Below are 24,544 nucleotides of genomic sequence, written 5' to 3' on the forward strand. Positions count from 1 at the left end.
TAAATAAAACATAAAACACGTTTCAGATAAAGATTTAAATTTTTATCTAATAATCTGTCGATTAATATTGATAAAGCAATACAGATAAGCCTCTTTTTATGTCTGTTTATTACCGGAATAAAGCTTCTAATTGGTATCAATGTGACATATTACAGCATTACCGCATTGGCTGCTGATTTACTATTTTAATGAATCTGATCGCACAAAACGGGCGGCGTTAACTTGTCGATGACTATATACAATGTCTAGTCCTGGTAATCATTTAGTCAATTAACGGAATCAAAATACCATTAATTAAACCGTGCGGTTATCACGAGAATATGGCGTAAATCTATTGCTCGATAATTTGTTAAGTACTGATTAACAAAAATAGAAATAACAACAGAAAGAGGAACACTAATACTGAACAAATTAATTTTTGGGTATTCCAGAAATTTCTCTTTCAATTTCCCAGACTCGTTTCCGGCTACGTTCGTTCTTGTGGATCAATAATTTATTTTATTAGCAGCAACGCCGGAGATAAATCGGTCTGCAATTGCAGTCAAAGGCAGCTTGGCCGTTAATTAAAACAAATGTTTTAATTAAATTGCTCACGGGCTTTGCATCGCGAATTCCCGTTTGACGGGATGAATCATCGCGCCAATCGAAGAAACTGCGCGGAATCCGAAATTCGGAATCATAGTAAACCGTGCGCAAAAAAAAACACGAAAAAATTCGGCTGCGAATTTCAATAAATAAAGCGGAATAACGTTGGAACGTTAAAATGTCTCGAACAGAATGATATCTGTCGGTGTCGAGTGGACGAAAAATGGCGCTAGATAATCCGTCAACGATTTATCTTGCAAATACTAAAGAGCGCGTTCGTTCTATCGAAAATCCCCCCGGCTTTAATCGCGAGAACAATATTTCGTCATCGCGTCACGAATACGTGGATACGTGTGAACGTGCATGTACGTACACGGAACACATTCCCGTGGAACAGACCGCGGACGTCGACGTATCTAGCGTATTCCGCGGTTTCCTGCTTTGGAGCATGACGTTCTGACACGTCGCCTGTATCACACGCACAATGGGGATGTGTATCTAAATAGGCGATCGTCGTGTGTGAAAAGTGTAGGAGGACTATTCACGATCAACCGCGGTAGCACATATACGGAGCGCGCGCGCCGCAATATATTACATTTACAAAAAGGGGAAAAAATCCAAGGCCAGCTTTATCCAACAAGGTTTCCTCTCCGTACGGATAATTCGATCGTCCTCCCTGACCTATAATATTTCTACGTCGAGCGATATTGTTTTTTTTCCTCTTTTCAAACTGACGTCGGAAAAATAAAAATGTGCGAACGTTATATTGTTAGATGTAATTCGATGTAACCCGTCGCTCGAGAAATTACAGTTCTCGTCCCCATAATCTCGCGCGACACGTAGAAGAAATATTTGACACTCGATGTCCCTATGGATTAGCAGCTTAAGCTAAGTATAGACAAAACTGCGCGGTTTCCTCGCGGAGTAGCTCCCTGCCTCGCGCATCCCTTAGAGCACTCGCATTTCTCGATTTGCACATTTGACTTTTCCCTTTTTTTTTCTTCAGTCGACGACGGATGCTGGGAATGCTGGGTTTGTCCCGACTATGTTTAGAAATGTTTTCTCGTTGTCCTGCCTGCAACGCGCCTACGTGTCACGATGCGTGTAGTAAGTACACGTGCGACATAAAGTATCGCTTTAGCAGCCGAGAAAAGAGATCATTACGCATAACTATACGCATATTGTATATCGATCAATAGAACTTTTTTTTTTTAAATTGTATCGTGAAAATCTAAGATAAGGAATAGAAGTTACACGCTTTTGTGCGTTCAACTGTACCATAATAATTGTAATATCGAATATCCACTATAAATGTAAATATGTTTCAAAGTTCCAATATCTTGAAAATATCGGCTAAGCTGAAATATAAGCGGACGTAAAGCCTTTGTAATGTAAGAGGGTCAAAAAGATTCTAAGAAAATGTAGCTCTCGTTTAATCTCTCTTTCAGGAAGAAATGTCAAAGAGGAGATCGATGATGACCCGTTATTTCGACTCGTATTTCAACATACGCGTTTCATTGTATAGATATTACGTGCACATAATTCCACAAACGAATAATTGCTTTGAAAAGAACAAAGATAAATAATATAATATTACCAATCTCTTTTCATCGCGATAATTTCATTTTTATGTACATGTATGTATAATGTAATATTTTTTTTATTTAATATGATAGAATAATGCGATACTTACAATTATATAATACGAGTCAATTTTATCGATTAGATAAATCTATGCGATTGCGTGTAAGTTCCGTGTACTATGAGGGTCTGAGGGTCTTTGATCGAGTGCGGAGTTTGACAGGCCGAAAGTAGATCCGGGAGGAGAAGGAGGAGGGGGAGAGAGAAAAATAGTAGCGGATATTCAGAAATGCAGTGCACGACCTCGGCAGAGGGAGCATAGAGATCGACCTAGCTTACACACTCGTTGCTATTTATATTTCCAAGACAAGGGCGAAGACCTGGATCAAGGATTGAGAGTGGAAGTGACAGAGGCGATTTTTTTTTCTCTGAAAGGTCGTCGTATATAAAAGAGAAGACGTAATGGAGGAGACATCTTATCGAAAGAGATTACACTCGCTGAAAATTATGAAGTACCATAAACTTTTTAAATTGAAGATATCTTACTTTACTTGTTACACTTTCTATTTTCTTCGTTTTATTCTGTCTTATTTTCTCGCGCATTATTGTAAAGCTGAAGTAAATAAATTCAATTCTATTTTCTCGCGCATTATATTGTGAAATGTTAGGAATGTAAGTTACAATTATTTATGACACTTTTTGCGATATCCCGTGCATATATATTGCGCAGATGAAAAACAAAGCAGTCGGTAGAATTGAAATAACAAACGAGCTAAATGTAGCTGCAGGGATATGACGAGTGTGCGGGGAATCACTATATTCTCCATCTCTGCCAATATTTTACGCAATACCGTGCGCACGTGATATATGAAATATTTTCAAATATTTTTATTATCATATTTGATAACTCGGAGAAAAACATATTTGCATTCTGTTTGACCTTTTACATTACCGCAGTTTCACCTTTCGTAACTTATAAAACATTTTCTATCGAGCGCACCGGGCACAGAAGTAAATTTTAATTAACGGTACGATCGAGCGGGAGAGAAAATATAACGAAAGACGCGAGAAATATCGAGATCATTTGCGTTGTCAAATGAAATGATAATATTCGCGCGAGGAAATATCTTGTGGAACGCAAATACGAACACCTGGACAACTCGAAACGTATCCAGCGCATTTAGTCAAATTACAGAGATCGAGCCATATTTGCGACGTGACACCGATTTATCTCGCGTTGCATTATTCAGCAGGAATTGCCGTTCATCGGGATAAGCGGTCGCGGCGCAAATGCGCCGGTACGCCAATTGGACCGGCGCATAAACCAAACTGATAAAGCGCGTACTTTGCGTCGACGATTTAACGCGCGCGACGATTACACGTCGCGCGTTGCCAGCACCGGCCGTCACATTTCTTCGCCGATCTTCGCTGGTCGGCGCGGCGTGTCTTCGAAATTGAATACGATGACTCACGGGCGGGGTCAAAGCACGTGGATTTTCATAATTGCGCCGAGCAGTTGGTGTGGCAACTGGGCAAGCTCGCTCGTCTAGACGCGTACAACGGGATATGTGTGTATCGCTATGCCTGAGAGAGAAGAAAAGAGAGAGAGCAAGAGAGAGGAATACCAGGGAGAGACTCGCCCACCGTTTGGATTATGCGTCTCTCATTGCGGAACTCGCCCGCGAATACCAATCCATTCCCTCTCCTCTCGCAGCCTCTACCTTTCAAATATACCTACTTAGCGGCCGACTCGAGAGACGCACGAAAAATTCCGGCGGGATGATTAATGAAGGAAGCGGAAGAGAGTCGAAGCGCGTTGGCGTTGGCGTTTTCTTGCAGCGAATGTGACGGAGATCGTGTGCATTTATTACGGCCGATAGGAACGGCCGGAAACGCGTCTGTGAGGAGCGCGAACGCGAGAACGCAACATCATTCCGCGAATAGAACCTCCCCTCGGTCGTTTTCCACGTGAGTTTTAGGACAATGACGGCATTTTTTTTACGACGTTGTCGTTCCCTCGAGAAACGTTAAGTTCGACATCAGGTCCAGATAGGAATATTTACGTTGGAAACATTCTCACGAGACGTCGCATCGAATCCATTGAATTTATCGGAGTCTGAACGGATGCAGGCAACCGTAACGGAGATGTCTTGGTGCGAAGTACAAACGTACTCCCCCGTCGCGGAATCGCCTTCAGATATTTGCTCGCTGATGTATGCCGAGTTCATTTCGCGCGAAGTCAACGCTGTCGGGGAGCCAGGGTAGAGGCGACGGGGGCGGAGAGATGAATGTGCGATGAACCGTGATTCCCAGGTAACGTGACCCGTTTGTAGTTCAAGCGTGTCTGAATTGCTTTGGCTTCACGAGGCCTGCACTTGTCTGCGCTTGTTAGAACACAACCACGTGCGGATCGCTCGTGTACGCACGTACGCACTGTTGCTCGCGATTAAACTTTACTGCCTCGCCGCAATCAAGGACTAGAGTTCTAATAACATGAAATTTCGCTGAGTTCAATATTTTGTACGAAAATAATTTAATAATTGAATAATATGTAAATATATAAAGAGAATATTTTAATAGCTGCTGTTTGTCGATACGAATAATCATTGTTAAAGTTTTCGGATAATCAAATTGGAGTCTGAATTCTACCGTTCTGTAGCAGAATTGTTCTGAAACGTCCAAATATCTGGAGAAATATAGATATCGAAGTTTGTATGCGCTCTTGTAATTTGTGAATTTCAAGGAGAGTCATCAGGCAAATAAAAGTTTTAGAGATAGATTAATATAATAATAATAAATCGTCATTAAAGAAAGCAGAAAAAGAGAAATTAGATAAAAATCTAAATTTAAGAAAATGTTATTCCAACATGGAAATAAATTTCTATATTTGATTAATCGCGGGACATAAGCGGTATCGCGGTTTGCGATTGAAAATTATCGTGCGCGATTACAATTAAGAGATCGTAAATCAATCGTGAGCGTTTTCCTGTTATCTTTCCGGCACTTATTGACACCGGCACGTACGCGTATTAGTCTCGGGGTCAGGTTCAAGAACGAGGTAGTCGGGAGAGGTGAAGACTCGCGGCTGACTCGTGGAGCGCGATATAGTGAGAGGAGCGAACTGGCGTGGCGAATGCCACGATAAAATTAGACACACTATATTCAGTTACATGCACGCACGCACGCCGAAAGTGTAAAACGGTCGTTGTCGGCCAAATGCGCCTCGCTCTCTTATCTCGCGAAATAATGACCGGGTGCTCCCCGTACGACACCGCGAAATAAAAATCGAAAAACGTGAATCTGAGGGCGAGAGCTAGCTTGAAACAGATGGGATAACAAAATTTAATTTCGCTCTCGAGTCGGCTGATTGCGTTTTAACGAACATTGCAGAGGTTTAATTTATATAACGCATAATATTCCTTTAATTTGTAATTTCGAATTTTGTTGCAATTTATGAATGTATAGGTGTAACACAGAGGTGGAGAATTTAACGTAATAATTTTGTCTGGGCGCATTATTAGATTATATTACATGACAGTTTTCCGACATGCATCTCCTGTCTGGCTTCTCCGTAAACGTTAATTAACGCGGTCATGTATTAGGGTCGCGGATAATTATCATTGTACAAGCCACTTCATAAATTATGCGGCCGTGGTGCAGTCGGGCTCTCAATTCTTCGAGCAGCTGGGTAGGTGGAAAACCTCGTTTGTGTTTTCGCTTTATGAGTAGTGGCGTACCGTTAAAATACCAGTCCTTCCATACCCTTAACCCATTTACTGCGTATCATAAATTTCGGGAAATTTCATGCCTGGTTAATTTACATTGACGTAATATCTACAAGAAACTTGGCCTCTTATATATACGTTTCTCCCGACAAACTTGGATAAAATTAATCTTGAAACATAATATACATAGCTAATTAATCAATCTTGAGAGTCAATTTGATTCTCGTAACGTCGCGGTCGCATCATCGCTAATCGCGATTTGATTGGGAAACTCAGACGAAGTTTGTAATAATAATTGATTTTTGAGAAAAGTTCGCATATAATAGAAGATACCAAACTCCCTCAAAATTCACCCGAAAAACTTTAATCGCGACAAGTATTTCGCGCGATTTATTTTCTTGACGTACAAATACTATACAAATCAGAAATTATATTATTAACGATTGTTTCAATCTATACAGAAAATGACTCCTTCAACAGGAAATATCTCCTTCAACAACGTTCGAGTTCATTGTATCGCGCATCACGTTTTAAGCTTTCGATTTAAATGTAATTTTAATTCTTCGAAACTCCGATAATGCTGGATAATATGCGAATCATTCAATCGAGCATAACGAGAAGCCGCATTATAGGCATCGCGTATCGAAAATTCATTTGTAACGCAATGGAATGTTCAGCGAATACTCGTTTCGTGATATTTTAAATTAAATGATTTGAATAAAGCCGTTTGGGAGTGGGGTGGGGGGGGAGTTGTTTTCACCCGACGCGGCGCGTACAGACCGCGTCCGTATTGTTTGTCGCGCGGCGAGCGTCGAGGCGGCAGTAGTAGCGCGCATCGCTCCGTGCGTTACTCCCCAACTCCTCTCTTCTCAAGACGTTCCTTCAGAATAATTAGCAATTATTATCAACGAGATCGATCGATTAATCCCACGATTCGTATCAAGACGATTCGTGTCTGTCGAAAGACACTTCGCGCGATTTGATCGTAAAATGCAATAAATATCCGGACGTCGCGTAGAAAGGGAGATAATAAATTATTGTTTCATTTGGCGCATTTATCTCTCTGACGTTTCGAATACGCGCTCTGAATTTTCCCCACGGTTTAAATGCGATTCTCTCTGTTTTCGAATTTTAAGCGCGGAGCAATGCGCGGAATTTCGCGCCGGATCGGGAAATTCGCGTGATGAAAAGCCGTGATATATCAATCGTATATAAAATAATTCGAATATTGCATGAGATTGGCGCGTGTTTGAAATACACGGCGGCGCGATATTAAATTTCAATTAGCCGCGAACTTCGCGCGTTACCGGAGCGAAGTTGCCGTATTTGAATCTCCCGACCACTGGTCAACCGTCGCGAGCGGCGAGCGGGCGGAGAGCGGGCCGTCGCCGCGTCGGGCGGCGTCGCGACGCGGTTTTAATCGGTGAGTGACACTCGCGATTAACTTCGTACCGCGATATTCGTCCACCGTGCGTAACGGAATTCGCCAGCGGCATGTCGTCGGCAGCCCGCTGCGAACGCGTGTATCGCGGGATTCGGTCGAAAACGGAGTCGCGTGAACGACCGACGCCGGCGAAGCGACGGCCGTCGGATCGCTCGGATCTCATCTCGCGGGTAGTATCCGTCTTCGATCTTACACTGGCGTGTTTATTCATGTACGCTCACGATACGGTGGCGCGATCGCTCCGAAACGCGAGCGTGTCTCACATTATCCGGAGTCGCGGAAAGCGGACAAAAGATACAGGTTAGAATGGGGGTGACGCGGCGGACGGCGTCAGGCGCGTGAAGTTGGCCGCGCGACGCCGTTCTTCTTCCCGTCGACACCTCGGGCACCCTGAGTTTCGGCCATTAATCGCGCGATCGATATGCGTTCCCGCGTTGTTCTTTCGTCTCGGTGTGACAAAGCGCCGCGTCGCGAGTGATTAAAATTGGGGGTGCCGTGCAAAGTGCCGGGCGACCGTCGTATTCAGCTAATTAGTGTGTGCGCGAAGCGTTCTTCCCGTCGGCATCTGAGTTTCGGCCACTGATACGCGTTTCCGCGTTGTTTTCTCGTCTCGATGTATTTTTATTGAAGTGCGCGTCGCGAACGATTAAAGTCGGGAGTGTCGTGCAAAGTGCCGTATTCGGACGTACTGTCGTATTCAGTTAATTAGTGCGCGCGCGCGATTTTAATTACTCGTTTGTCGCGAGTGCGTTGTGCGAGTGCCACGAGGAAACGACGGGGATGGAGTTGATGGAGCGGGAGAGGAGGAGGAGGCCTGGGAGGCATCGGGCGACGGCGGAGCAACCACAGGGTGAGCATCATCTTATCATCCATTTTGTTATGCTGGATTTAGATTTGAATTATTTGTAGAAATAGTCAGAGATTCTTGTATATCTATGAAATGAGAACGCTATGCTTGAGAGAGAAAATCGCAAAAATTATACAACCATTTTAGTGAACATTTTATTATTTTATATTACTTATATCATTTTAGTAAATATCCATCTAAGAGACGAATAACAATTTAGACGCGTTCGATAATTATTATACAACGTATTAATTATTTTCGCGGCGCTACTATATAATTCAAATATATCTCTCTATTTTCCAGATCGACGTTGCGACGTTTACTACAACTCCGCTGCTGCGCGTCGTACCGGTGAGTCGAATTATCTTTCATTTCAATTGGGGACGATATTTATGTGCGATATAATTTGCAAGATTTGCCAAATCTCCGGCTGACTTGCCGATACCCGGCATCGTGCGACTCCAACTTTCTCGCTGTTCCCCACGTGTGCGTCCCCTCGATCATTCATGTCGACAATTATGCCTGCTTATCTCGCGTATATAATACATATGTGCGTGTACGCATGAATACATATATCTATTACCGTGTCGAGGAACACATAAAACGTTCATATAAGTACGCCGATCCGATCCGGCGCACTGCCGCGCGAGCTTACGCGTGTGCGTTCACACACGCACGTACTTTCGCACTTCTCTCCTACCACGCAGCCATCTCCTCTATCGCGCCATTACGTTCCGCGTATATTTCCTCTGGACCGCGTTTAATAAAAACGCAAAACGCACCTTTGCGACGCGCGCGGGATATCGATTCGGGCATTTCGACACTTGGATATTTCGCGCCCGCTCGCTCTCGTAATGAGAGCGAGAGCAAACCGTCCGGCGCTTACTCCGGAAAACTCCGATTTACCCGCGCGAATATTATGTCACTTATCCGCACGTACATACACCACGCTCGCAATCGATGGGACAGCGCAAAGTGCGCGCTAACCCTTTCGCTATCCCGAGCGTGCAACATGTTTAACCGTCTAGAATCGAGAGAGAAAGAGAGATACGATCGATCAAGGTTTTCCTCGACGCGACGGTTCGCGATGTAATATTTCACGTTAACTTACGTGGAAGTCAACGTCGCGACCGATTTTCGTCACTCGGTATTTAATTAATTATCCTACACAAATTACAAGCGTAAAACGCGCGAGAGTTCGTTTTCTCGAGTCTTTGACAAAATATCTGCAAACTTTTAGCACCGTTATGTGTTAATTCCACGATGTAATATTTCTCCAACATTATTTACGCGCAAAGAGAGATAGAAACGAGCTACGTACAATGATATCGTGTGAAATTAAATGTCTTGTACGTGTTTGAATAATTTTACCGTCGCGAGAGACGAAGTAGAAACGGGCGTGTCCGACGAGACGATTCCTGCCTCGGTTTTGCTGCTTATTTACAAATGAGCGAGAGAGAGAGAGAGAGAATGAGAGAGAAAGCAGAAGGGCATCGTCGAGGTGATGCAAAAGTGAGCTGTCGAGCTCGAAATAAACGCATGAATGAATTCGCGTCTCGCCTTCTTTCCGCTTGACCAAATCTACTCGATGTGGGTGCTCATGAGTCAAACAGGACTTGCCGGCCGGCTGGCTAGTCAGCACGTTTGCACATTGTGCTCGCGGCATAACAAGCGACTCGCACACGCGGTTAACAAACAAACAAACAAACGTGCGGACGAGAGAGGGGGAGGGGGAGAAAACGTAGCCGCCGGTGCACACCGTGCACACGCGGAAATTTCCGATGGGGAACCCCGCACGTGCGGGAACGGTCGGTCGTTAAGCCCGCGCCCACGCATCCGAAATCGAATTACGGACAGTTGTCGTTCCATCGTGCGCCGTTCAGCGCGGCGAGGTAGACAGACGGTATTGTTCGTTGATCGAACACGCGCGCCAGCGGAATTTAGAATGGAACCGCGCGCGGAACCGAAAGTTAGATATCGTGTTATCGCGATATTAAAATGCATTATTCATTTCCGCGACTCCGACAGCGAGTCGTCCTCCGTACAAAGCGTTACAAAGTCGCTAATGCCGGACGACGTGCATCGCGAGCGCACTCGTGCGAGACGTATCTCTTCGTACAGTTCGTACGAAGAGCGAAACGCGATCGTCGAGTATTTGCCATTGTTGCCTCGTTCTCCCTGTAGCGCGATACTCACCTCGAGATAAAATCACGCGGAGCACGGTGCCGAGAGAGAGGGTGGGAGGAGAGAAACTCTCGGCGGTACACGCCGTTCGCGTGTCGTAAAGTGTGAACAAAGTGGAAAGCGATTATGATAGAATCTCGGTAGAAACGCCAAGCGACGAGTCTACGTTAGGGATTCTTTATTAACTCGTCGCGTTTAGCGACAAAATGTCAGACTACACTTTGTCCGAGATCGAGCAAAGTTATTACAAAGTTATTACAACGGGTATTTCAAAGTAATGATATTACGAAATTTTAGCATACAATTTTAACATATTTTTTTCTCTCTTTCTCTGATATAGATGTTATTGGTACGATAGAAATCGATGTCTGAATGCGTCTCACGTTACGCGATTTTTCAACCGTGTGGAAGATTAGTATGGCTTTTTCAATCCCTCGCAAATGATACCGAAAAAAAAGCGATACATTCAATACCACTACGTCACTCGATATCATATATGAAATCAATATGAGCGGAAAGACATTTCCAGGATAATTTCTTCTTCTATACAAGCTCGGGACCAACTTTGCAGCTGAATATATAAATTTATTTATATCAATATTTCAAAATTCCGTGACGGCGAGCACAAATTGAATGTGAAGCGAATTTTTCTTTTTTTTTTTATCTCCTGGATGTTCGCCGAGCCATGAGAATCACCCGCCCAATCGCGATATGAGTGCATTCGCGTCATGAATCTAATTGAATGAACGTAGGGAGCAGGATTTTATCCTCGTATTTATTTTGTGAAACCATATGAACGTGAATACAACGCATCATGTGCGTGAATACGACGTAATACGGTATATAATACGGTGTGGTACAATGTTGTTATAATAGTGTTAGATAATATCAGGTGGAAAATAAAGCGTTATATAGTATTAAATAATATTAGAGACGGGGTATATAATGTAATCTACATAATGCAGCATTGAGAAATTTTTCTATATAATGTTAGCCTTGTCGATATATACTAAAAATACATCCCATACGTAATGACATTATATCGAGTGTTCTTGAATAACGGTCTCAAAGCTTTATCACATTTTTCTCAATTAAGACTTATCGGGAATTCCCTTTTTTTAAATAAAAGCGGTGTCAAAATTTTTATTGGATAAAAGGCATCCGGCATATATATTTCGGCGAAAGACGAATTCATCCCCCCCAGGGCGCGATCCGCTAATAAATCCGGTAACTGCATCTGACAGCCGACTGTGTGGTAATTCTTAGCGACGATGACTCTATTAACGTCTCGCCGAATTGTCCCGACGCGGAATTTAGGTCAGTAATATAATCGCCCAATAATCCGGTGAAAGACAATTTTATCGGCGATATTTCCCCGATATCACGTCTTCGTGGTGTCCTCGCAAAGATTTCGTCACTGACTCCACGTCCACCTTTTTGCCATTTTACGAACTGTCACGATGATAATTGTCGGAAAATATTAAACCGTCGCTAAAGGGATTAACGTTAGCATTTTCCTCGTCGTTTTTCGCGAGATAGGACAGTTTCGCAGTTTGCCCAGCGCGAATGAGCGTGACCCGTTTCCGCCTCCGCAGGATGCGAAATTATAACTTTTAATCCTCATTAGGAACCCGAGACAGGGATACACACCCCACACTCCAATTATTCCTTGACCCGTGAACGACGACCTTGCTGGCCGCTGCTCATTGAATACGCGATGCTTTTATCTCATCTCATTTCATCTCGTCGTTCTCCGGGCTCTACAGTGTGTCAATGTACTAAATTATACCTTGTATATATTACCAGTACAATTACTTATTTTCCGTTTTGACTGTTTCGTTAATTAAAAAAAAAGAAATTACAAAGTAAAATTTGCAAGTTTCTTGTGCTGGAAAAGTTGCAATAATGATAATTCAAATACCGCTCTTCCTCCGTTAACAAATTTAAGGTTGCCTTATCTTTTTAAACTTCTTTCTTTAATTGCAACTTCATCGCGAGCGCACGATCCATTCCATCGATTTACATCTTCCATAATTATTTCTCTCCCACTCGCCCCAGTTTCATTCATTTCTCAAGTTTTCCTATGCATCCGGCGCACGATGCGCATTTCTTTGTTCTTCCACTCTCTTCCTCCCTCTCTCTTTCCGCGCTTTTACGTACGGATGCTAACGCTCGCGCTTCGATCGCGCGTGGCGAGGAAGACGAAATGACATCGTTATTTCGGCTCGGCGACAGTTTTCACTCAGAACCGGAGTGGATGGATTATTGATCGAAGTTCTGGGACTGCGGGGATGTGGCCGTAGGCAGGTACCAACATGCGCATGCCGCATCAACCTACAGCTACACTCTCGCCCTCTCTCGTTCACCCTCACCGTCGTCGTTGCCCTGTTCCTTTTTGCAACCTTCTTACCCTCTCGTCCTTTCACCGTCTCACCTTCCTTTTCCTGCCCTCCTCTCACGTGTCCCCCTATTTTTTTCCCTTCGCAACCCTTCGCTCCGATCATTATTCTGCCTTTTGTCTCTCTCTTCCTCTCTCGCTCTCTCTTTCTTTCTGTTTGTTACACCCCCGTTGTCCCCTTTTTTCCTCAAAACGTTATTTACCTTCTTTCCTCTTCTCTTGTTTTCACTCTCGATTTCAGCTTCGCTATCTTTTATTAAGGTATATCGAAAATCTATCTTTCCTTCTGATTTTCTATCAGTTTTCTCTACGCGTACTTCCATTATCTTTGTAGGTATATACGGCGCGATAGTAATTATATCGTTGCCGCAGTGGAGCGTTTATGCCAAATAAAAAAAGTTGTTCAATCCATATCGCTCTTTCATATCTGCTCATATCTTAGTTGCTTCACGTCCTTTCTTCTCCGTGCCTCTTTTCTTCGACCATTGTTCACTTTTCCTCCGGCATCGCATCATCATATTTCTTGGTTTCCCACATGCGATGCATTGTGCCTTTTCAAGCCTCTTTTACGAAACTTTAATAGCATCGTGTTCCATCGTGTGGGAGAATAAAATGTCACATTGAAATACCTGTCGAGATTGTTTCATTAACGACAGATATAAATTTCATTCTGTTGCAATCTACGATCTTCTCTTTATATGCGACAGACGTGGAATGCAAAAATGAATTTGTATTGAATAAAATACCAACGCGACGTAGCGCGCTGTTTTATATTTTATACGCTAATTTCGTTTTCCATTAATAGCGCGCAAACTTCACGCAAAGTTCCAACTATTGTTGAAATTTATCTGGCACGTTAATTCTACGAGTTTCGATGACGGTGAATAATTCGAGTTCTTCTTTCTCCAGTTCATATCGTTAATCCTTCGCGTTAACTTTAATATCGCAAATATATCATATGGAAAGTATTAATTGCATGTAAAATAATCTCTTTAATAGAGAGAGACTCTTAACGCGCTATTTATGAATGTCGTTAAAAATTCCTTTAATTTCGCGAACGCCCAGTTTATCGTGCACGAAATGACTGTACAGTGCATGAGCAAATTATATTCGATTACGCTGATTAGTATACATGATTCAACACATTTATAGTACAGAAGCCACATAGCATCGATTTTCCTAACGGTACTTTGCTGTCGGAAATAAATTGTATTTAAAACGAGATTTAAAAATATACGAAAATATTTATGAAGCCCAAAATAGGAATTAAAAATTGCACCGGCAATTGTAGGATATTTCACACAGTAGCGAAAAAAAGTTTTACAATTTAATTGTGCGCTTATCGTGATTTCAGAATAAATATGGATTTATTTTTTCGCGATGTGTAACAAAATTATGTCCTCTCTTCTGTATATTATAATTTTAGCAACTTATTGTTTTATTAAGTTTATTTCGTAATTCCATATATAGATGATAAGAAAATCCATTAACTTTACCTAACATAATAGCACGTGTAACTTATTTATTACATAAGCGCAATGTACGTAATTAAGTGTAGAAATTATTATTATTACGGAAACTATTTACATAATATACTGTAAGCCAAGCAATTTAGCTAAGAACAGTACACGACTGAAACTAATTTCGCATTGTTTCATATCCATATGTCGAGGGCTCCCTCCGAATCAATATATCTTCTATACATACGCATGTGATTCCCAGATAAACTCGTAAACGTTAATATTTACGTAGAACCTCATGAGCTTTTAATTAAAACGTTTGCGAACGGCAAGTTTTGATTTGCAGTTCGAGGGACACATTCGTTAAGGGATAGGTATTTACCGAATCGCTGCGGCGATGCGCTATATAGATACATGACCGATCACTCTATTTCAGAAGGCCGATAATTCAAACATTGTCGAGTGCTATGTAACACATACAAGAGTCGTACGGGCCGGGATACTTGTTTGCGTGTGTACACTTGCATGCATGTGCTCGTCACCACACACGCGATCAATCGGCGCGGCGTTCGAACTTTCGGTATATAGATACACCGGTAATTACATAGATACTTAAAGGCGTCGACCCGAATCTATATCTACAACGAAAATACGCGATTGATCGTGCGCGATTGATGTGCAAAAAATACACTCCGTAGTCCGTATATTCACCCCGGCTAAATCGGTGTCGGGGCGATCGAAACTGCGATTTTTCCGCGAACTCAATTTCAAAAAAGCATATCTCATACGTATCACGGTTCTAACAATAAGTGGAGCTCATCTGTGCATGAGTCTACCGCCTAAATTTTATCAATATTATCTTATACCCGAGAGGATTGACCGTATTTTTATATTTATGGTGAGCTATCACCATATGTGTATTCATTTGACGTTCATAATAGATACTAATTCCCTAATAAAATATGCACCTCAGTGACGCGACGTGCGTCACGCACGACATAGAGACGAGTTGCGTGCGTGCGTGCGAAGTTTCGCGTGACACAATCGTGAAGTTCCACGAAATATTCGGACCCCTCAATTCGCATTGCTATCGTCATAAATAACGAATTCGCCATCGATTGGCGAAATTATAATTGAATTCAGCGCGCGCTTGCTCGACGAAGGATATAGCCTCCGTTGCAGAAAGAATAGCTTTTTAACACGGATAAATATATTTCTGTTAGAAAATTACAAATGTGTAGGAAACAGAGAGAATAGCATACATACACATGTGGTCTGTGAATCACTTTTTGCCTTTTATATTATATTAAAGTAAATTTTTTATTAAGATGAGATGCTTACGTAAGAAAATTCATTATTAATTTGCGTAATCTTCACGACTGCTTTGTTAATGGACTTTTTTGCGATTGATATATGCCAGGTTATATATAAAACTATATCAATAGCCAGAGAAAAAGCCGTCGCTAAAAGAAATCGTGCATAACGCTGAGCCTTCATAACGATATGGTCAACGGCTTCGAGGACACGTTCTTGCCCATTTTCAGTATCAACAAATTCAAGGCAATCCAGATTTAGATCGCAATTAGCGGTAGTGGTAACTAATAAACATTTTGTTCATTAGATATTTATGTGTATCCATGCGTAAAATTATCGTCGAAGTTTTTATAAAATTTAGGTAAGCGCAGGATGACTTCTGGTATCAAAAGGCGTATATAGAAATATTTGTATTTTCCTTTTCAACAAATTTTAAGAATATCAGAATTGTATAAGAAAAATACATGAAAACTGATTGTGAGTAGGTATATCTCAATAGAAAAGCAAAAGTGCGTTTTATCGCTTTATTTTGAGCACAGTCTGATATCTATTTCTGCTATCCGCCATGACTAATGCCGATCTGAGGAGCGATAAGAAAGAATATAAGGGAACGCCGTGGCGTCTCTTGATTTGTTCATAGAACGAATTCTTGCTCGCGAAGAAAGAGACTGACTAAGAGGCAACGCGACATCAGGGGGCCGCATATCGTCCTCGAAGATCGGCGAAAGGAGAGGTTCCCCGAAATGCATGTCGTAGCTCTATAAATACAAACAGACATTTAAGGCCTATAACCCCCGTCCGTGGAGCAGAGAATAGACGTACAACGCGAGGTGGTGTGCACACGTGTGCGCACTTTTGTGCGCAAGTATGAACAAGGATCGATCGAGAAGATCCCGCGAGAACGCGATACTCTGAGAGACAGAATATATGGCTTAACATATAACGTATGCGTGTAGAAAATCGCGATTATCTCTCGTTTAATCGTATGGGATATCTCGGAATTAGATAAAATCAAGAAATAAAAAAATTTTTCGAGATTCTAAGACGACCTGCGTATATAGATATCATAGAAATGTCGTAATACTAACTTTTATTAGAGGAGCACTCATGTTTAAATAATATTTTTATTATTTAAAAACAATTATTTTATCAAGGAAATTCATTGCTCTACTAAAAAATTTGGTTATATATGTTAAATCGTGATATGTGACGTCTTTTAAATCGCGATAATGAGGGGTTGGTAAAATTATTGGTATATACTCGTCAGAATCTGTCGATACCCTTCCGATAGATAGTCCCGTAAACATGGCCATTTATTAACTATAAATAGAACGAATGTGTAGCATCACGCTATCAACAAAGTATAAAAATATCAACAGGGTGCACATGCAGCAGGTACGGTAAATGTATTACGTTTAACCCTTGATATCGCAATCGAAGAGATATTTAGTAGAATTTAATTAAAAAGAGAACAATGGAAAGCCGTGGAAAGCTGTGTAGGATTTGCATAGAATTATCTTCTTATTATTCACATTTATAACATTTTTTTAATACGAGTACTGAATCATCGGACGAGCGAGAAGGTCCTTTCAGACTGCAGGCGAACCGTTTGTCCGTTGAAAATAAATTGCTATTATTATTTCCGCATGCACGACACGTGGACCTTGTGATTCACGCTCAATAGCGGCCGGGACTAAATGGAATACGCGTCGCAAAGGATAATACCGGACGGAAAATATCCCTTTCAAAAAGCCACGCCGTTCCTAACGCGATCTAATACCGCGCTGTGTCACGCTATATATCCCGCGATATATTCCTGCGATCCGCGAACTTTGTGAGCGCGCAAAAACGGTCGCAATTTGCCTTTGAAAGGCTCGCTGGGGCGTACAAAATTTTCCTCCTTCATCGAAAACGGATCCTCAGGACCTTCAGGCCTTTGCCGAAGAAACGGAACAACCCATAAGGACATCGTAAAGCGGTAGCGACTGCAAAAGCCTTGTTTTACGGTATGTTACTCCGAATCATTAAATTCGTAAGCGGTATAAATCCGTAAAGGTAAAAGTTCGAGCTTGCGTAAATTCGTACTCGCCTTTGTGCCCGCAAAGCTCCTTGAACGTGCAATTAAAATCTCGTCAAGGAGCGAGAAAACTCGCAATAGATAAACGTAGGTTAGTAAGAAAACAAATTAGAAATATGCTCGCGCGACGAGATCTCAACGAGCTTGAACCAGAGGATTCGTAAGAGCGTGCGCGCGCGTTTTTGAGTGTATTTAAGGACTCGGCGAAGCCGCGAGCACGCGGTAACGCCCGCAACATGCGGCAAATGGCGCGGCAAATGTCTCGCAGGCTCGAAATCTACCGCTAAATTTACGCGAAGAAGGAGAGGAGGTCCACACGGAGGTCTGCACGAACCACGAAGAGCTCCTGCACTTCTTAGCGAAGAAAAGAGCAAACCGTGCCGAAGCTCGAAGCGCGGGGGAATGTTTTTGCGCGCGGCTATTTTCCCGCGTAAGTCTAAAGTAAAGCGAATCTTGATGATCGTCCGCGACTGTACAAGTAATCTTGAAGATGTATGTGCCAACTTCGAGACATGAAGAAATTGGAAGGATTCGAAGAAGACAGGAACAGAAGTAGATATTTCTGGATGTGGCAATAATGATCATTATTATAAGAATAATAATTTAATAATTAATTTATAGAATTAGATACAGAATTAGAATGAATAAATCTAATAGTTATGTATTGCAAGGTTTGGAAGTGACGTTAGTGCTAACGTTAAACTCCGTACACAGTTTCTCCGTTTGTTATTCATATATATTTACGGAACAACGATAAACCGCGCACTTTATGCTTATAGAATGGAACATTTTAATACATAATCGGAGTATGTAATATTTAATCGCAGTAGGTTAAATGTAGGATGCATGAATGTAGTTTGCTATTAACGTCACAAGTTACGGCGCGCACGTACACATACGTATACACAGCGGCGCTATTATCAGACGACATTTCGCGAAATCATCGTCGCAAATGCAAACGACCACGGATGAGGAGGACTATAGAATTTGCGCGCAAAAGGATTGAAAAATCAGCAGATAAACGTTAAACGAGAAGTTGACGAGCGCGACGTTAAAAATCATCGCTGGCGCAATGCGGAAAACACGAATACGGGCTCCGTGCGTCGGCTTCCCTCTCTCTCTCTTTCCCCTCCTCTCTTTAAAAAACGCAGTGTTGGTATATTAATTTTGTCCTTACTCCGGAAAAAGGCAATATATTACGGAATTCCGTTATCCCAACTGCGGAACGTGTTGTATCAGCACATTAAGACGTGCATGAACAGAAATACTTAAGTGATGTTCTGGGGAACTAAAGATCCTAATTAATGAATTAACACGTAATATAATAAAAGACTCATATATGTAATATCGATATAATAAGTCTTTTATTAACTGATCCTTTGATCATTATGAAATCCATCTCATTGAAATTCCAGAACATCCTGCACTCATCTTTATCACGAAGACATAGAGCATGGATACATTTCTTTTTATTGATCCTTTTATGCTTCCTTTTTACTGCTTCTAATTAAATATGTGGACCACGTTGGCATCGCTAATGATGAACTCCAAGCACATATTCGCATATAGCGATTGTAACGACAATTTCGTGACGATAATGGCAATATCGGTCAAGCCGATTAAGATACATAATATTGTCCCCTCTTATTTCCGAGAGAACGCTCGGAAAAATTGTTATTGTAGAAAACATATTTTTGCTATAAATATAAGAATGTATAAAAAGGACATTTTATAAGCGTCTTTTCCTCGAAATTACGTAGGTTGTAGGCGTTTTTATGAAAATAAACGACTTCTCTCGACGTAAAACATTGCGTTTTGCTCGATGCGAGTGGGAAAAAACGAAATTCTACCGTATCGATCATTCGAAGTGCATTACTGCCGCATGATTACGAAGCGAACAAATGTTCGCCATAAAAGCCAATTAATATCATAGTATTAATACCATTTACGAACCTTTCTCGCGCGATTGAAAGAAGCTTTACCGGCGCCGCCGGTCTTCATGCGCGCCTGTGGGGAAAACATAGATAGAACGCGGATGAATTAGCGACTCGCGATATCGAGCATGTAGACGATTAGGAGTAAACGCGCGATGTCGATTGCCTTCTCGCGCAAGAGAGAGAGAGAGAGAATGAGAATAAGAATGCGTGTGTCCGTTTTACCGTCCGCCTAGCAACTATCCGTCCGTCAACTCGAGTCTGTCCGATAACTCGGAAGGAATGTAATCGGAAGAGGACGCGAGCACCGTTAGAGACAGGCACAGTCGTGCAGGCGTCCAGGAAACGAGCAATATGACGGATATGTGCGATCTTAACCCGGAAACGCGACGTCGCGATACGACCGCCGAAACGGAGGATTATAATCGCGAACGGCAATTGTAAGGTGCACTCTCACAATCAGTCAAGCTCAGCATGCCATGTTACAGTGGACTGTTGTGTCCGATACGTGATCAGACTTCGATATTCTCACGCGGATATAATAATTATGACAATGAACACGTGTATCAGCTATAATCGTACGCATATATGTGGATTAATGCGTGCCGTTCTGATAACGCGTAAGGATCACGCGTGGGACTCGCCGTCCTTTCCACACAGAGAGGTAAAGGGGGTCTTTTCCATTATATGTCCCCGCACTGTGTAACTCATATCTTTTTCTGTTACTAATGATAGCAAAAAGCATTTACGGCAGTTGCGAAACTCGATCTCATGAAACAAGCGAGATCTCACCTTTCGCGAGGCGGTTCAGGATGAGGTCCTTGTGTTGTGCGGTGTGAGGCTCAGGAAGCACCACCAGAAGGTAGCAACCGCTCAGGGGCGACGGCGGCGGATGTTGTTGCGGTTGCTGTTGCTGTTGAACGGCCGCCTGCACCACCGGCACGGTGGTGCCGGCGATCGGCGTGCTCGGGGATGCAGTCTGCTCGACATTTGTCGTCGTGGCACTCTCCCCTCCTCCTCCCCCTCCTCCACCCTCCCCGGTGGGGTCCATGGTACTCATTGCTGCAACATTATATTATCATATATAGATTTTTCGAGTAAAATAATCCTTTTTCTGTATTAATTTTCTGCACGCTATTTATTAACCGACGTGTCTTTCATCAACGGCGGACCAATGATTGATTTTATAAGAATTTTTTTTAATTAGAAATAAATTTAGATATGACAATCTTAACAGAACTTTTGAACACGCGACATGACAATAATAGTCTGCTGATCGCTGACAAATTAAGCGAGAAGTTATTCAACCATTAAACTGTTTCGCTACTTTCTCATTTAAATCTAATCAGTCTTTTAAGCGCCGCTACTTAGTCTTCTTTTCATGACGGGGGACCATTAAGCCTTCAATCACTGACGCGATGTACTCGGCTTTTAAATCTTAAATAACCAAGATCGTAATACTTAGCATAAGCGGAAGGAAAATTACGTTATCACGGTGAGCTCCGCGTGAAGGAATTACAAAATAAAAAGTAACTTTAATATCTTCGTGAAAGTAAAATTTCATATCTCGTTAAGGCAAAGCGCCGGCTTAACGTTATCACGGCTACGACTACTCTTTATTAGTGTAGTACGCTACACGCATGGTGCTAATTGCAATTAACGCGTCCAACGCGGTCAGCCCACGACAAAGAACGAAAGCTCCCAGCCGAACGATTCATGTTCCCGCTATCGCTCTGCCTCATATTATTCGTTAAATCTACTTCTGTCGCGCCATCGTATACCGTTCTGTCCGACAAATGGCTCATGCGGATGCTCCATCTGCACCGCCGCGCCGCGCGCCGCACGAGAGATGAGAGATGAAACGGACTCGGGGCCGAAATAGAAGTGGCAAGGGTCGAGGAGAAGCGTATAACGCCGAGGGGGTTGGCGGTACACAAAGCGCCGCTCTGCCTCCTGCCTTGCTCCTCTTCCTCAAATCGAAACGCGGCCGCAATTCCTTCTCCGTACAAACGGCATAGTCTCGAGATATTACCCTTTAATAATCGCTTTATGGTCGACGAACGTACACACCGGGGGGGAAACTTTACGATGGACGATCAATCGTTGAAAACTCTCGGCGAACTTCCCCGGCGAAAGTCGCGACGAGACAATGGGGAATTCATTAAGCGATCTCGGCCGTTTTGCAAACCTGCGCGACTTACAAATTTTAGAAGGAGACACTGATTCCACTCAAGTCAATCTCTAGAAATCCGCAACAATGCTTATTGTTAGTAGAAACTTTTAAACAATTCTCGACAAGAATAATTCTCGGAATTTACTTCTAAACGAGATTCGAATAGTTGATTCATCTGACATCTACAACAATTTTCATAAGAATCTATGTCACGTCGTCCTAAATTTGGAGATATCTATACGTACGAGAATTCGAGTGGAAATGGAGTGTTATACTAGCCGGTCGCCCAATCGGTCGAAGATCTCAAGGCAAAGGCTGCACACCAGAGCGCGGCCCTGCGCACTTTTCCGCAGCTAACAATATAAGCCGAACGTCGATGAGATTCCCGTCGAAACCCTACGAGAGGTCGAGCTTTGTCCGTCGAAAGGGAAATCGGTTTTCCGGGAAAAGGGGGGGAGTCCGAGAAGCCTCGCGCATTTTCACCGTGGAATTCGCGGAATTTCCAACGCTTGGCGATCGCGGCCGATCGCGCAGCTGAGGATCGTCGGGGAACGATCCCGAGGAGATTGCTACCCTCTCGACGAGTCGGCGCCGTGGTCGCACCGCACGCACGCACGTCGACGAAGCCGGCATTGCGCAGGATTTACACGAGCCCTCCGTGCGGCGCTATCATATCCTGCCGGGCGCAATGCGCAGGACAGGCATGATGCCGGGTGTCCCGCACACAGTCCTTAGATCATTGATCCAAATTCGACTGGAGTCCAACGAGGGGAACAGCCGACCGAATCGCGATCGATCTGCACGAAACGTACGACGGCCGGTCACGGGGGGGGACGATATCTGCTGTTAGACATTGATGGATAGCACTCTCGACAAGTTCCCTGTCTTTCTATTCGCTTATCTCTAACGAAACGATCGGAGAAGATCGAATTACGATATTCTATTACTGAAAGTGATAAAGATGACCGGCGAACAAGAGTCGATGGCATCCCGGCGAAACTCTCAGGACGAGACCACCCCACCACGTTCCGTGCACTGCAGTGCAACCCCTTAGTAACAGATCGCCCCCTCTCGCGAGGCGCCTGACGGCAGCGGCGGCGACGGCGGCGGTGTGCCGACCGATAAAATCCATACGTCATATGGCAGGCGAGGAAATCGTCAGCGCGAATTTCGTCAGAGTTGCATACACCGCAACCGTCTATCCGTCCGTCCGTCCGTCCGTCCGTCCGCTGTCGGTGCCGCCGTGACCCGATTAAATGGTGGGTCGCCGACACGTAACGGATTTCGATCGGTTCGAGAGCCTGGCGAGCCCTCGACCAAGTTTCCAATAGTAGTAGCGCACTCACCTGGTTACTCGTTACACTCCCTCCCCAGCAATATTCCTGGGTACCACGAGCCGGAGTAGCCTCGACGACTGGATTCCAGATTCCGGAAGTATCCTGGAGGGCTGGCTACCGGTCGCGGTAATAGGCGAGCAATGACGATCGCCCTTGACTGACGGGACGTCCTTCGGAGGAAAGGAGAGAGTCACGCGTACGTCAGAGACTGTCCGTCTCCGAGCTGTTCGTCCCTTCGTCCGCTTTCTCGAGACCCCGATGGGAGATGGAGCAGGGGGCACACCTCTCTCGTTCCCTTCACGCACCGCGAAAAGTACTGTACGGACGCAGAGATCGGAGCGATTGAGAACGGATGAATTAAAGCGAGCGGTGGGGTAACGTAGAGAGAAGTAACGGGCAAGGAGAGAGTATAGGACGATGGATAGAAATAGGACAGGGGAAAAGAAGACAGTCACAGGTAGAACGGAAAGAAGAGAGCGGTGAGGAATGACAGGCAACTCGTGTGTAGCACAATGACGTACGTTTAACGTTATACGTGTCTCTGTGTGCCGGAGCGAGTACACGGCGGTGCCACGACGCTGGGCGTCGCGAAGACGACGGGGTTGCGAGCGGACGGGGCGAGCGAGAGACCGAACGAGAGAGAGGAGTGACCGGGGGAAAGAGAGAACTACGCGAAAACCGGCGTAGGGAGATCGACGGACGGGTTCCGACGACGGTTGAAACGACGTTTCGTTGCCCGATGCGGAAGCCTCTCCGTCGAAGGTGCACGTCGGCACGTCGTACGGACGCGAAATCCTCCTCTCCTCTCGACGGGCTGTTCCCCGCTGTCGACGGCGACGGCGACGAGAGCGAGGGCGACGACGACGATTCTCACTGTGCGGCCTCTCGGTTATCAAAGCTCGGCAGCAACACTCGCGTTGCGGGCTGCCGGCTCTCTGACGGGAGAACTCGCGGCGCTGCGGCCCCCTGCGTCGACGGCGGCGGCGGCGGCGGCGGTGACGGTGGCGGTGGAGAACCCTCTCACCCCCCCTGTCGCGACGCACCTACCGACATCCCCACTAGTCGTGCGGCGCGATTGGTCGTCCGCGCAGCCGGGCCTACCGCCGTTGCCGTCGTCGCGCCGGTCTATACGCCGTCAGGGACGATCACCACGTATAGAACGCTTCTGGGTATATTGTACGTGACCGGAGTTTGTCTGGGTGTCGCACGAACCGAGTAGCGAGGGGGAGGCCGTCGCGCGAGGAGGCCCTGGAGGGAAGGAATACACACGACCGTCGAATTCGCCGGTAGAAACCGGCGAAAGGGCTAGACGTAACGGAAATGACGTAACGACCGTCAGATCGGAGTATCCCCGAAGCGATCGTAAGAGCTGGGTTTTCCACCTTCGACGGAGGTCGCCCGCCGAGAAGGATAGAGATAACGAGGATCGGGACCTACGTGCGCTCGGTACACACACGCACGGAATCGGCCGACTCGCACGTTGGG

At 44.2% G+C, this 24,544-nt stretch overlaps 2 protein-coding genes across 3 annotated transcripts in view; one reads left to right on the forward strand and one right to left on the reverse strand.

The window, feature by feature from the left end:
• The window catches only part of LOC139807994 (uncharacterized), a 47,069-nt gene extending 23,859 nt beyond the window's left edge, over positions 1 to 23,210 (reverse strand). Inside the window, exons 1-2 of the mRNA XM_071769556.1 lie at positions 23,069 to 23,210; positions 20,342 to 20,611 (exon numbers count right to left, since the gene is read on the reverse strand). Coding sequence (XP_071625657.1) covers positions 20,342 to 20,609 — 268 coding nt within the window. The 5' untranslated portion in view covers positions 20,610 to 20,611; positions 23,069 to 23,210. The remainder of the gene's footprint in view (positions 1 to 20,341; positions 20,612 to 23,068) is intronic.
• The window catches only part of LOC139807996 (atrial natriuretic peptide receptor 1), a 65,585-nt gene continuing 48,260 nt past the window's right edge, over positions 7,220 to 24,544 (forward strand). Inside the window, exons 1-2 of one of the 2 annotated variants that reach the window (XM_071769563.1) lie at positions 7,220 to 8,185; positions 8,486 to 8,533. In XM_071769563.1, the coding sequence (XP_071625664.1) occupies positions 8,116 to 8,185; positions 8,486 to 8,533 (118 nt within the window). In that variant the 5' untranslated portion in view covers positions 7,220 to 8,115. The remainder of the gene's footprint in view (positions 8,186 to 8,485; positions 8,534 to 24,544) is intronic. The other variant, XM_071769564.1, reaches the window with a different exon arrangement.

The sequence above is a fragment of the Temnothorax longispinosus genome, chromosome 2 (assembly GCF_030848805.1).
Source record: "Temnothorax longispinosus isolate EJ_2023e chromosome 2, Tlon_JGU_v1, whole genome shotgun sequence".
NCBI classification, from domain to species: domain Eukaryota; kingdom Metazoa; phylum Arthropoda; class Insecta; order Hymenoptera; family Formicidae; genus Temnothorax; species Temnothorax longispinosus.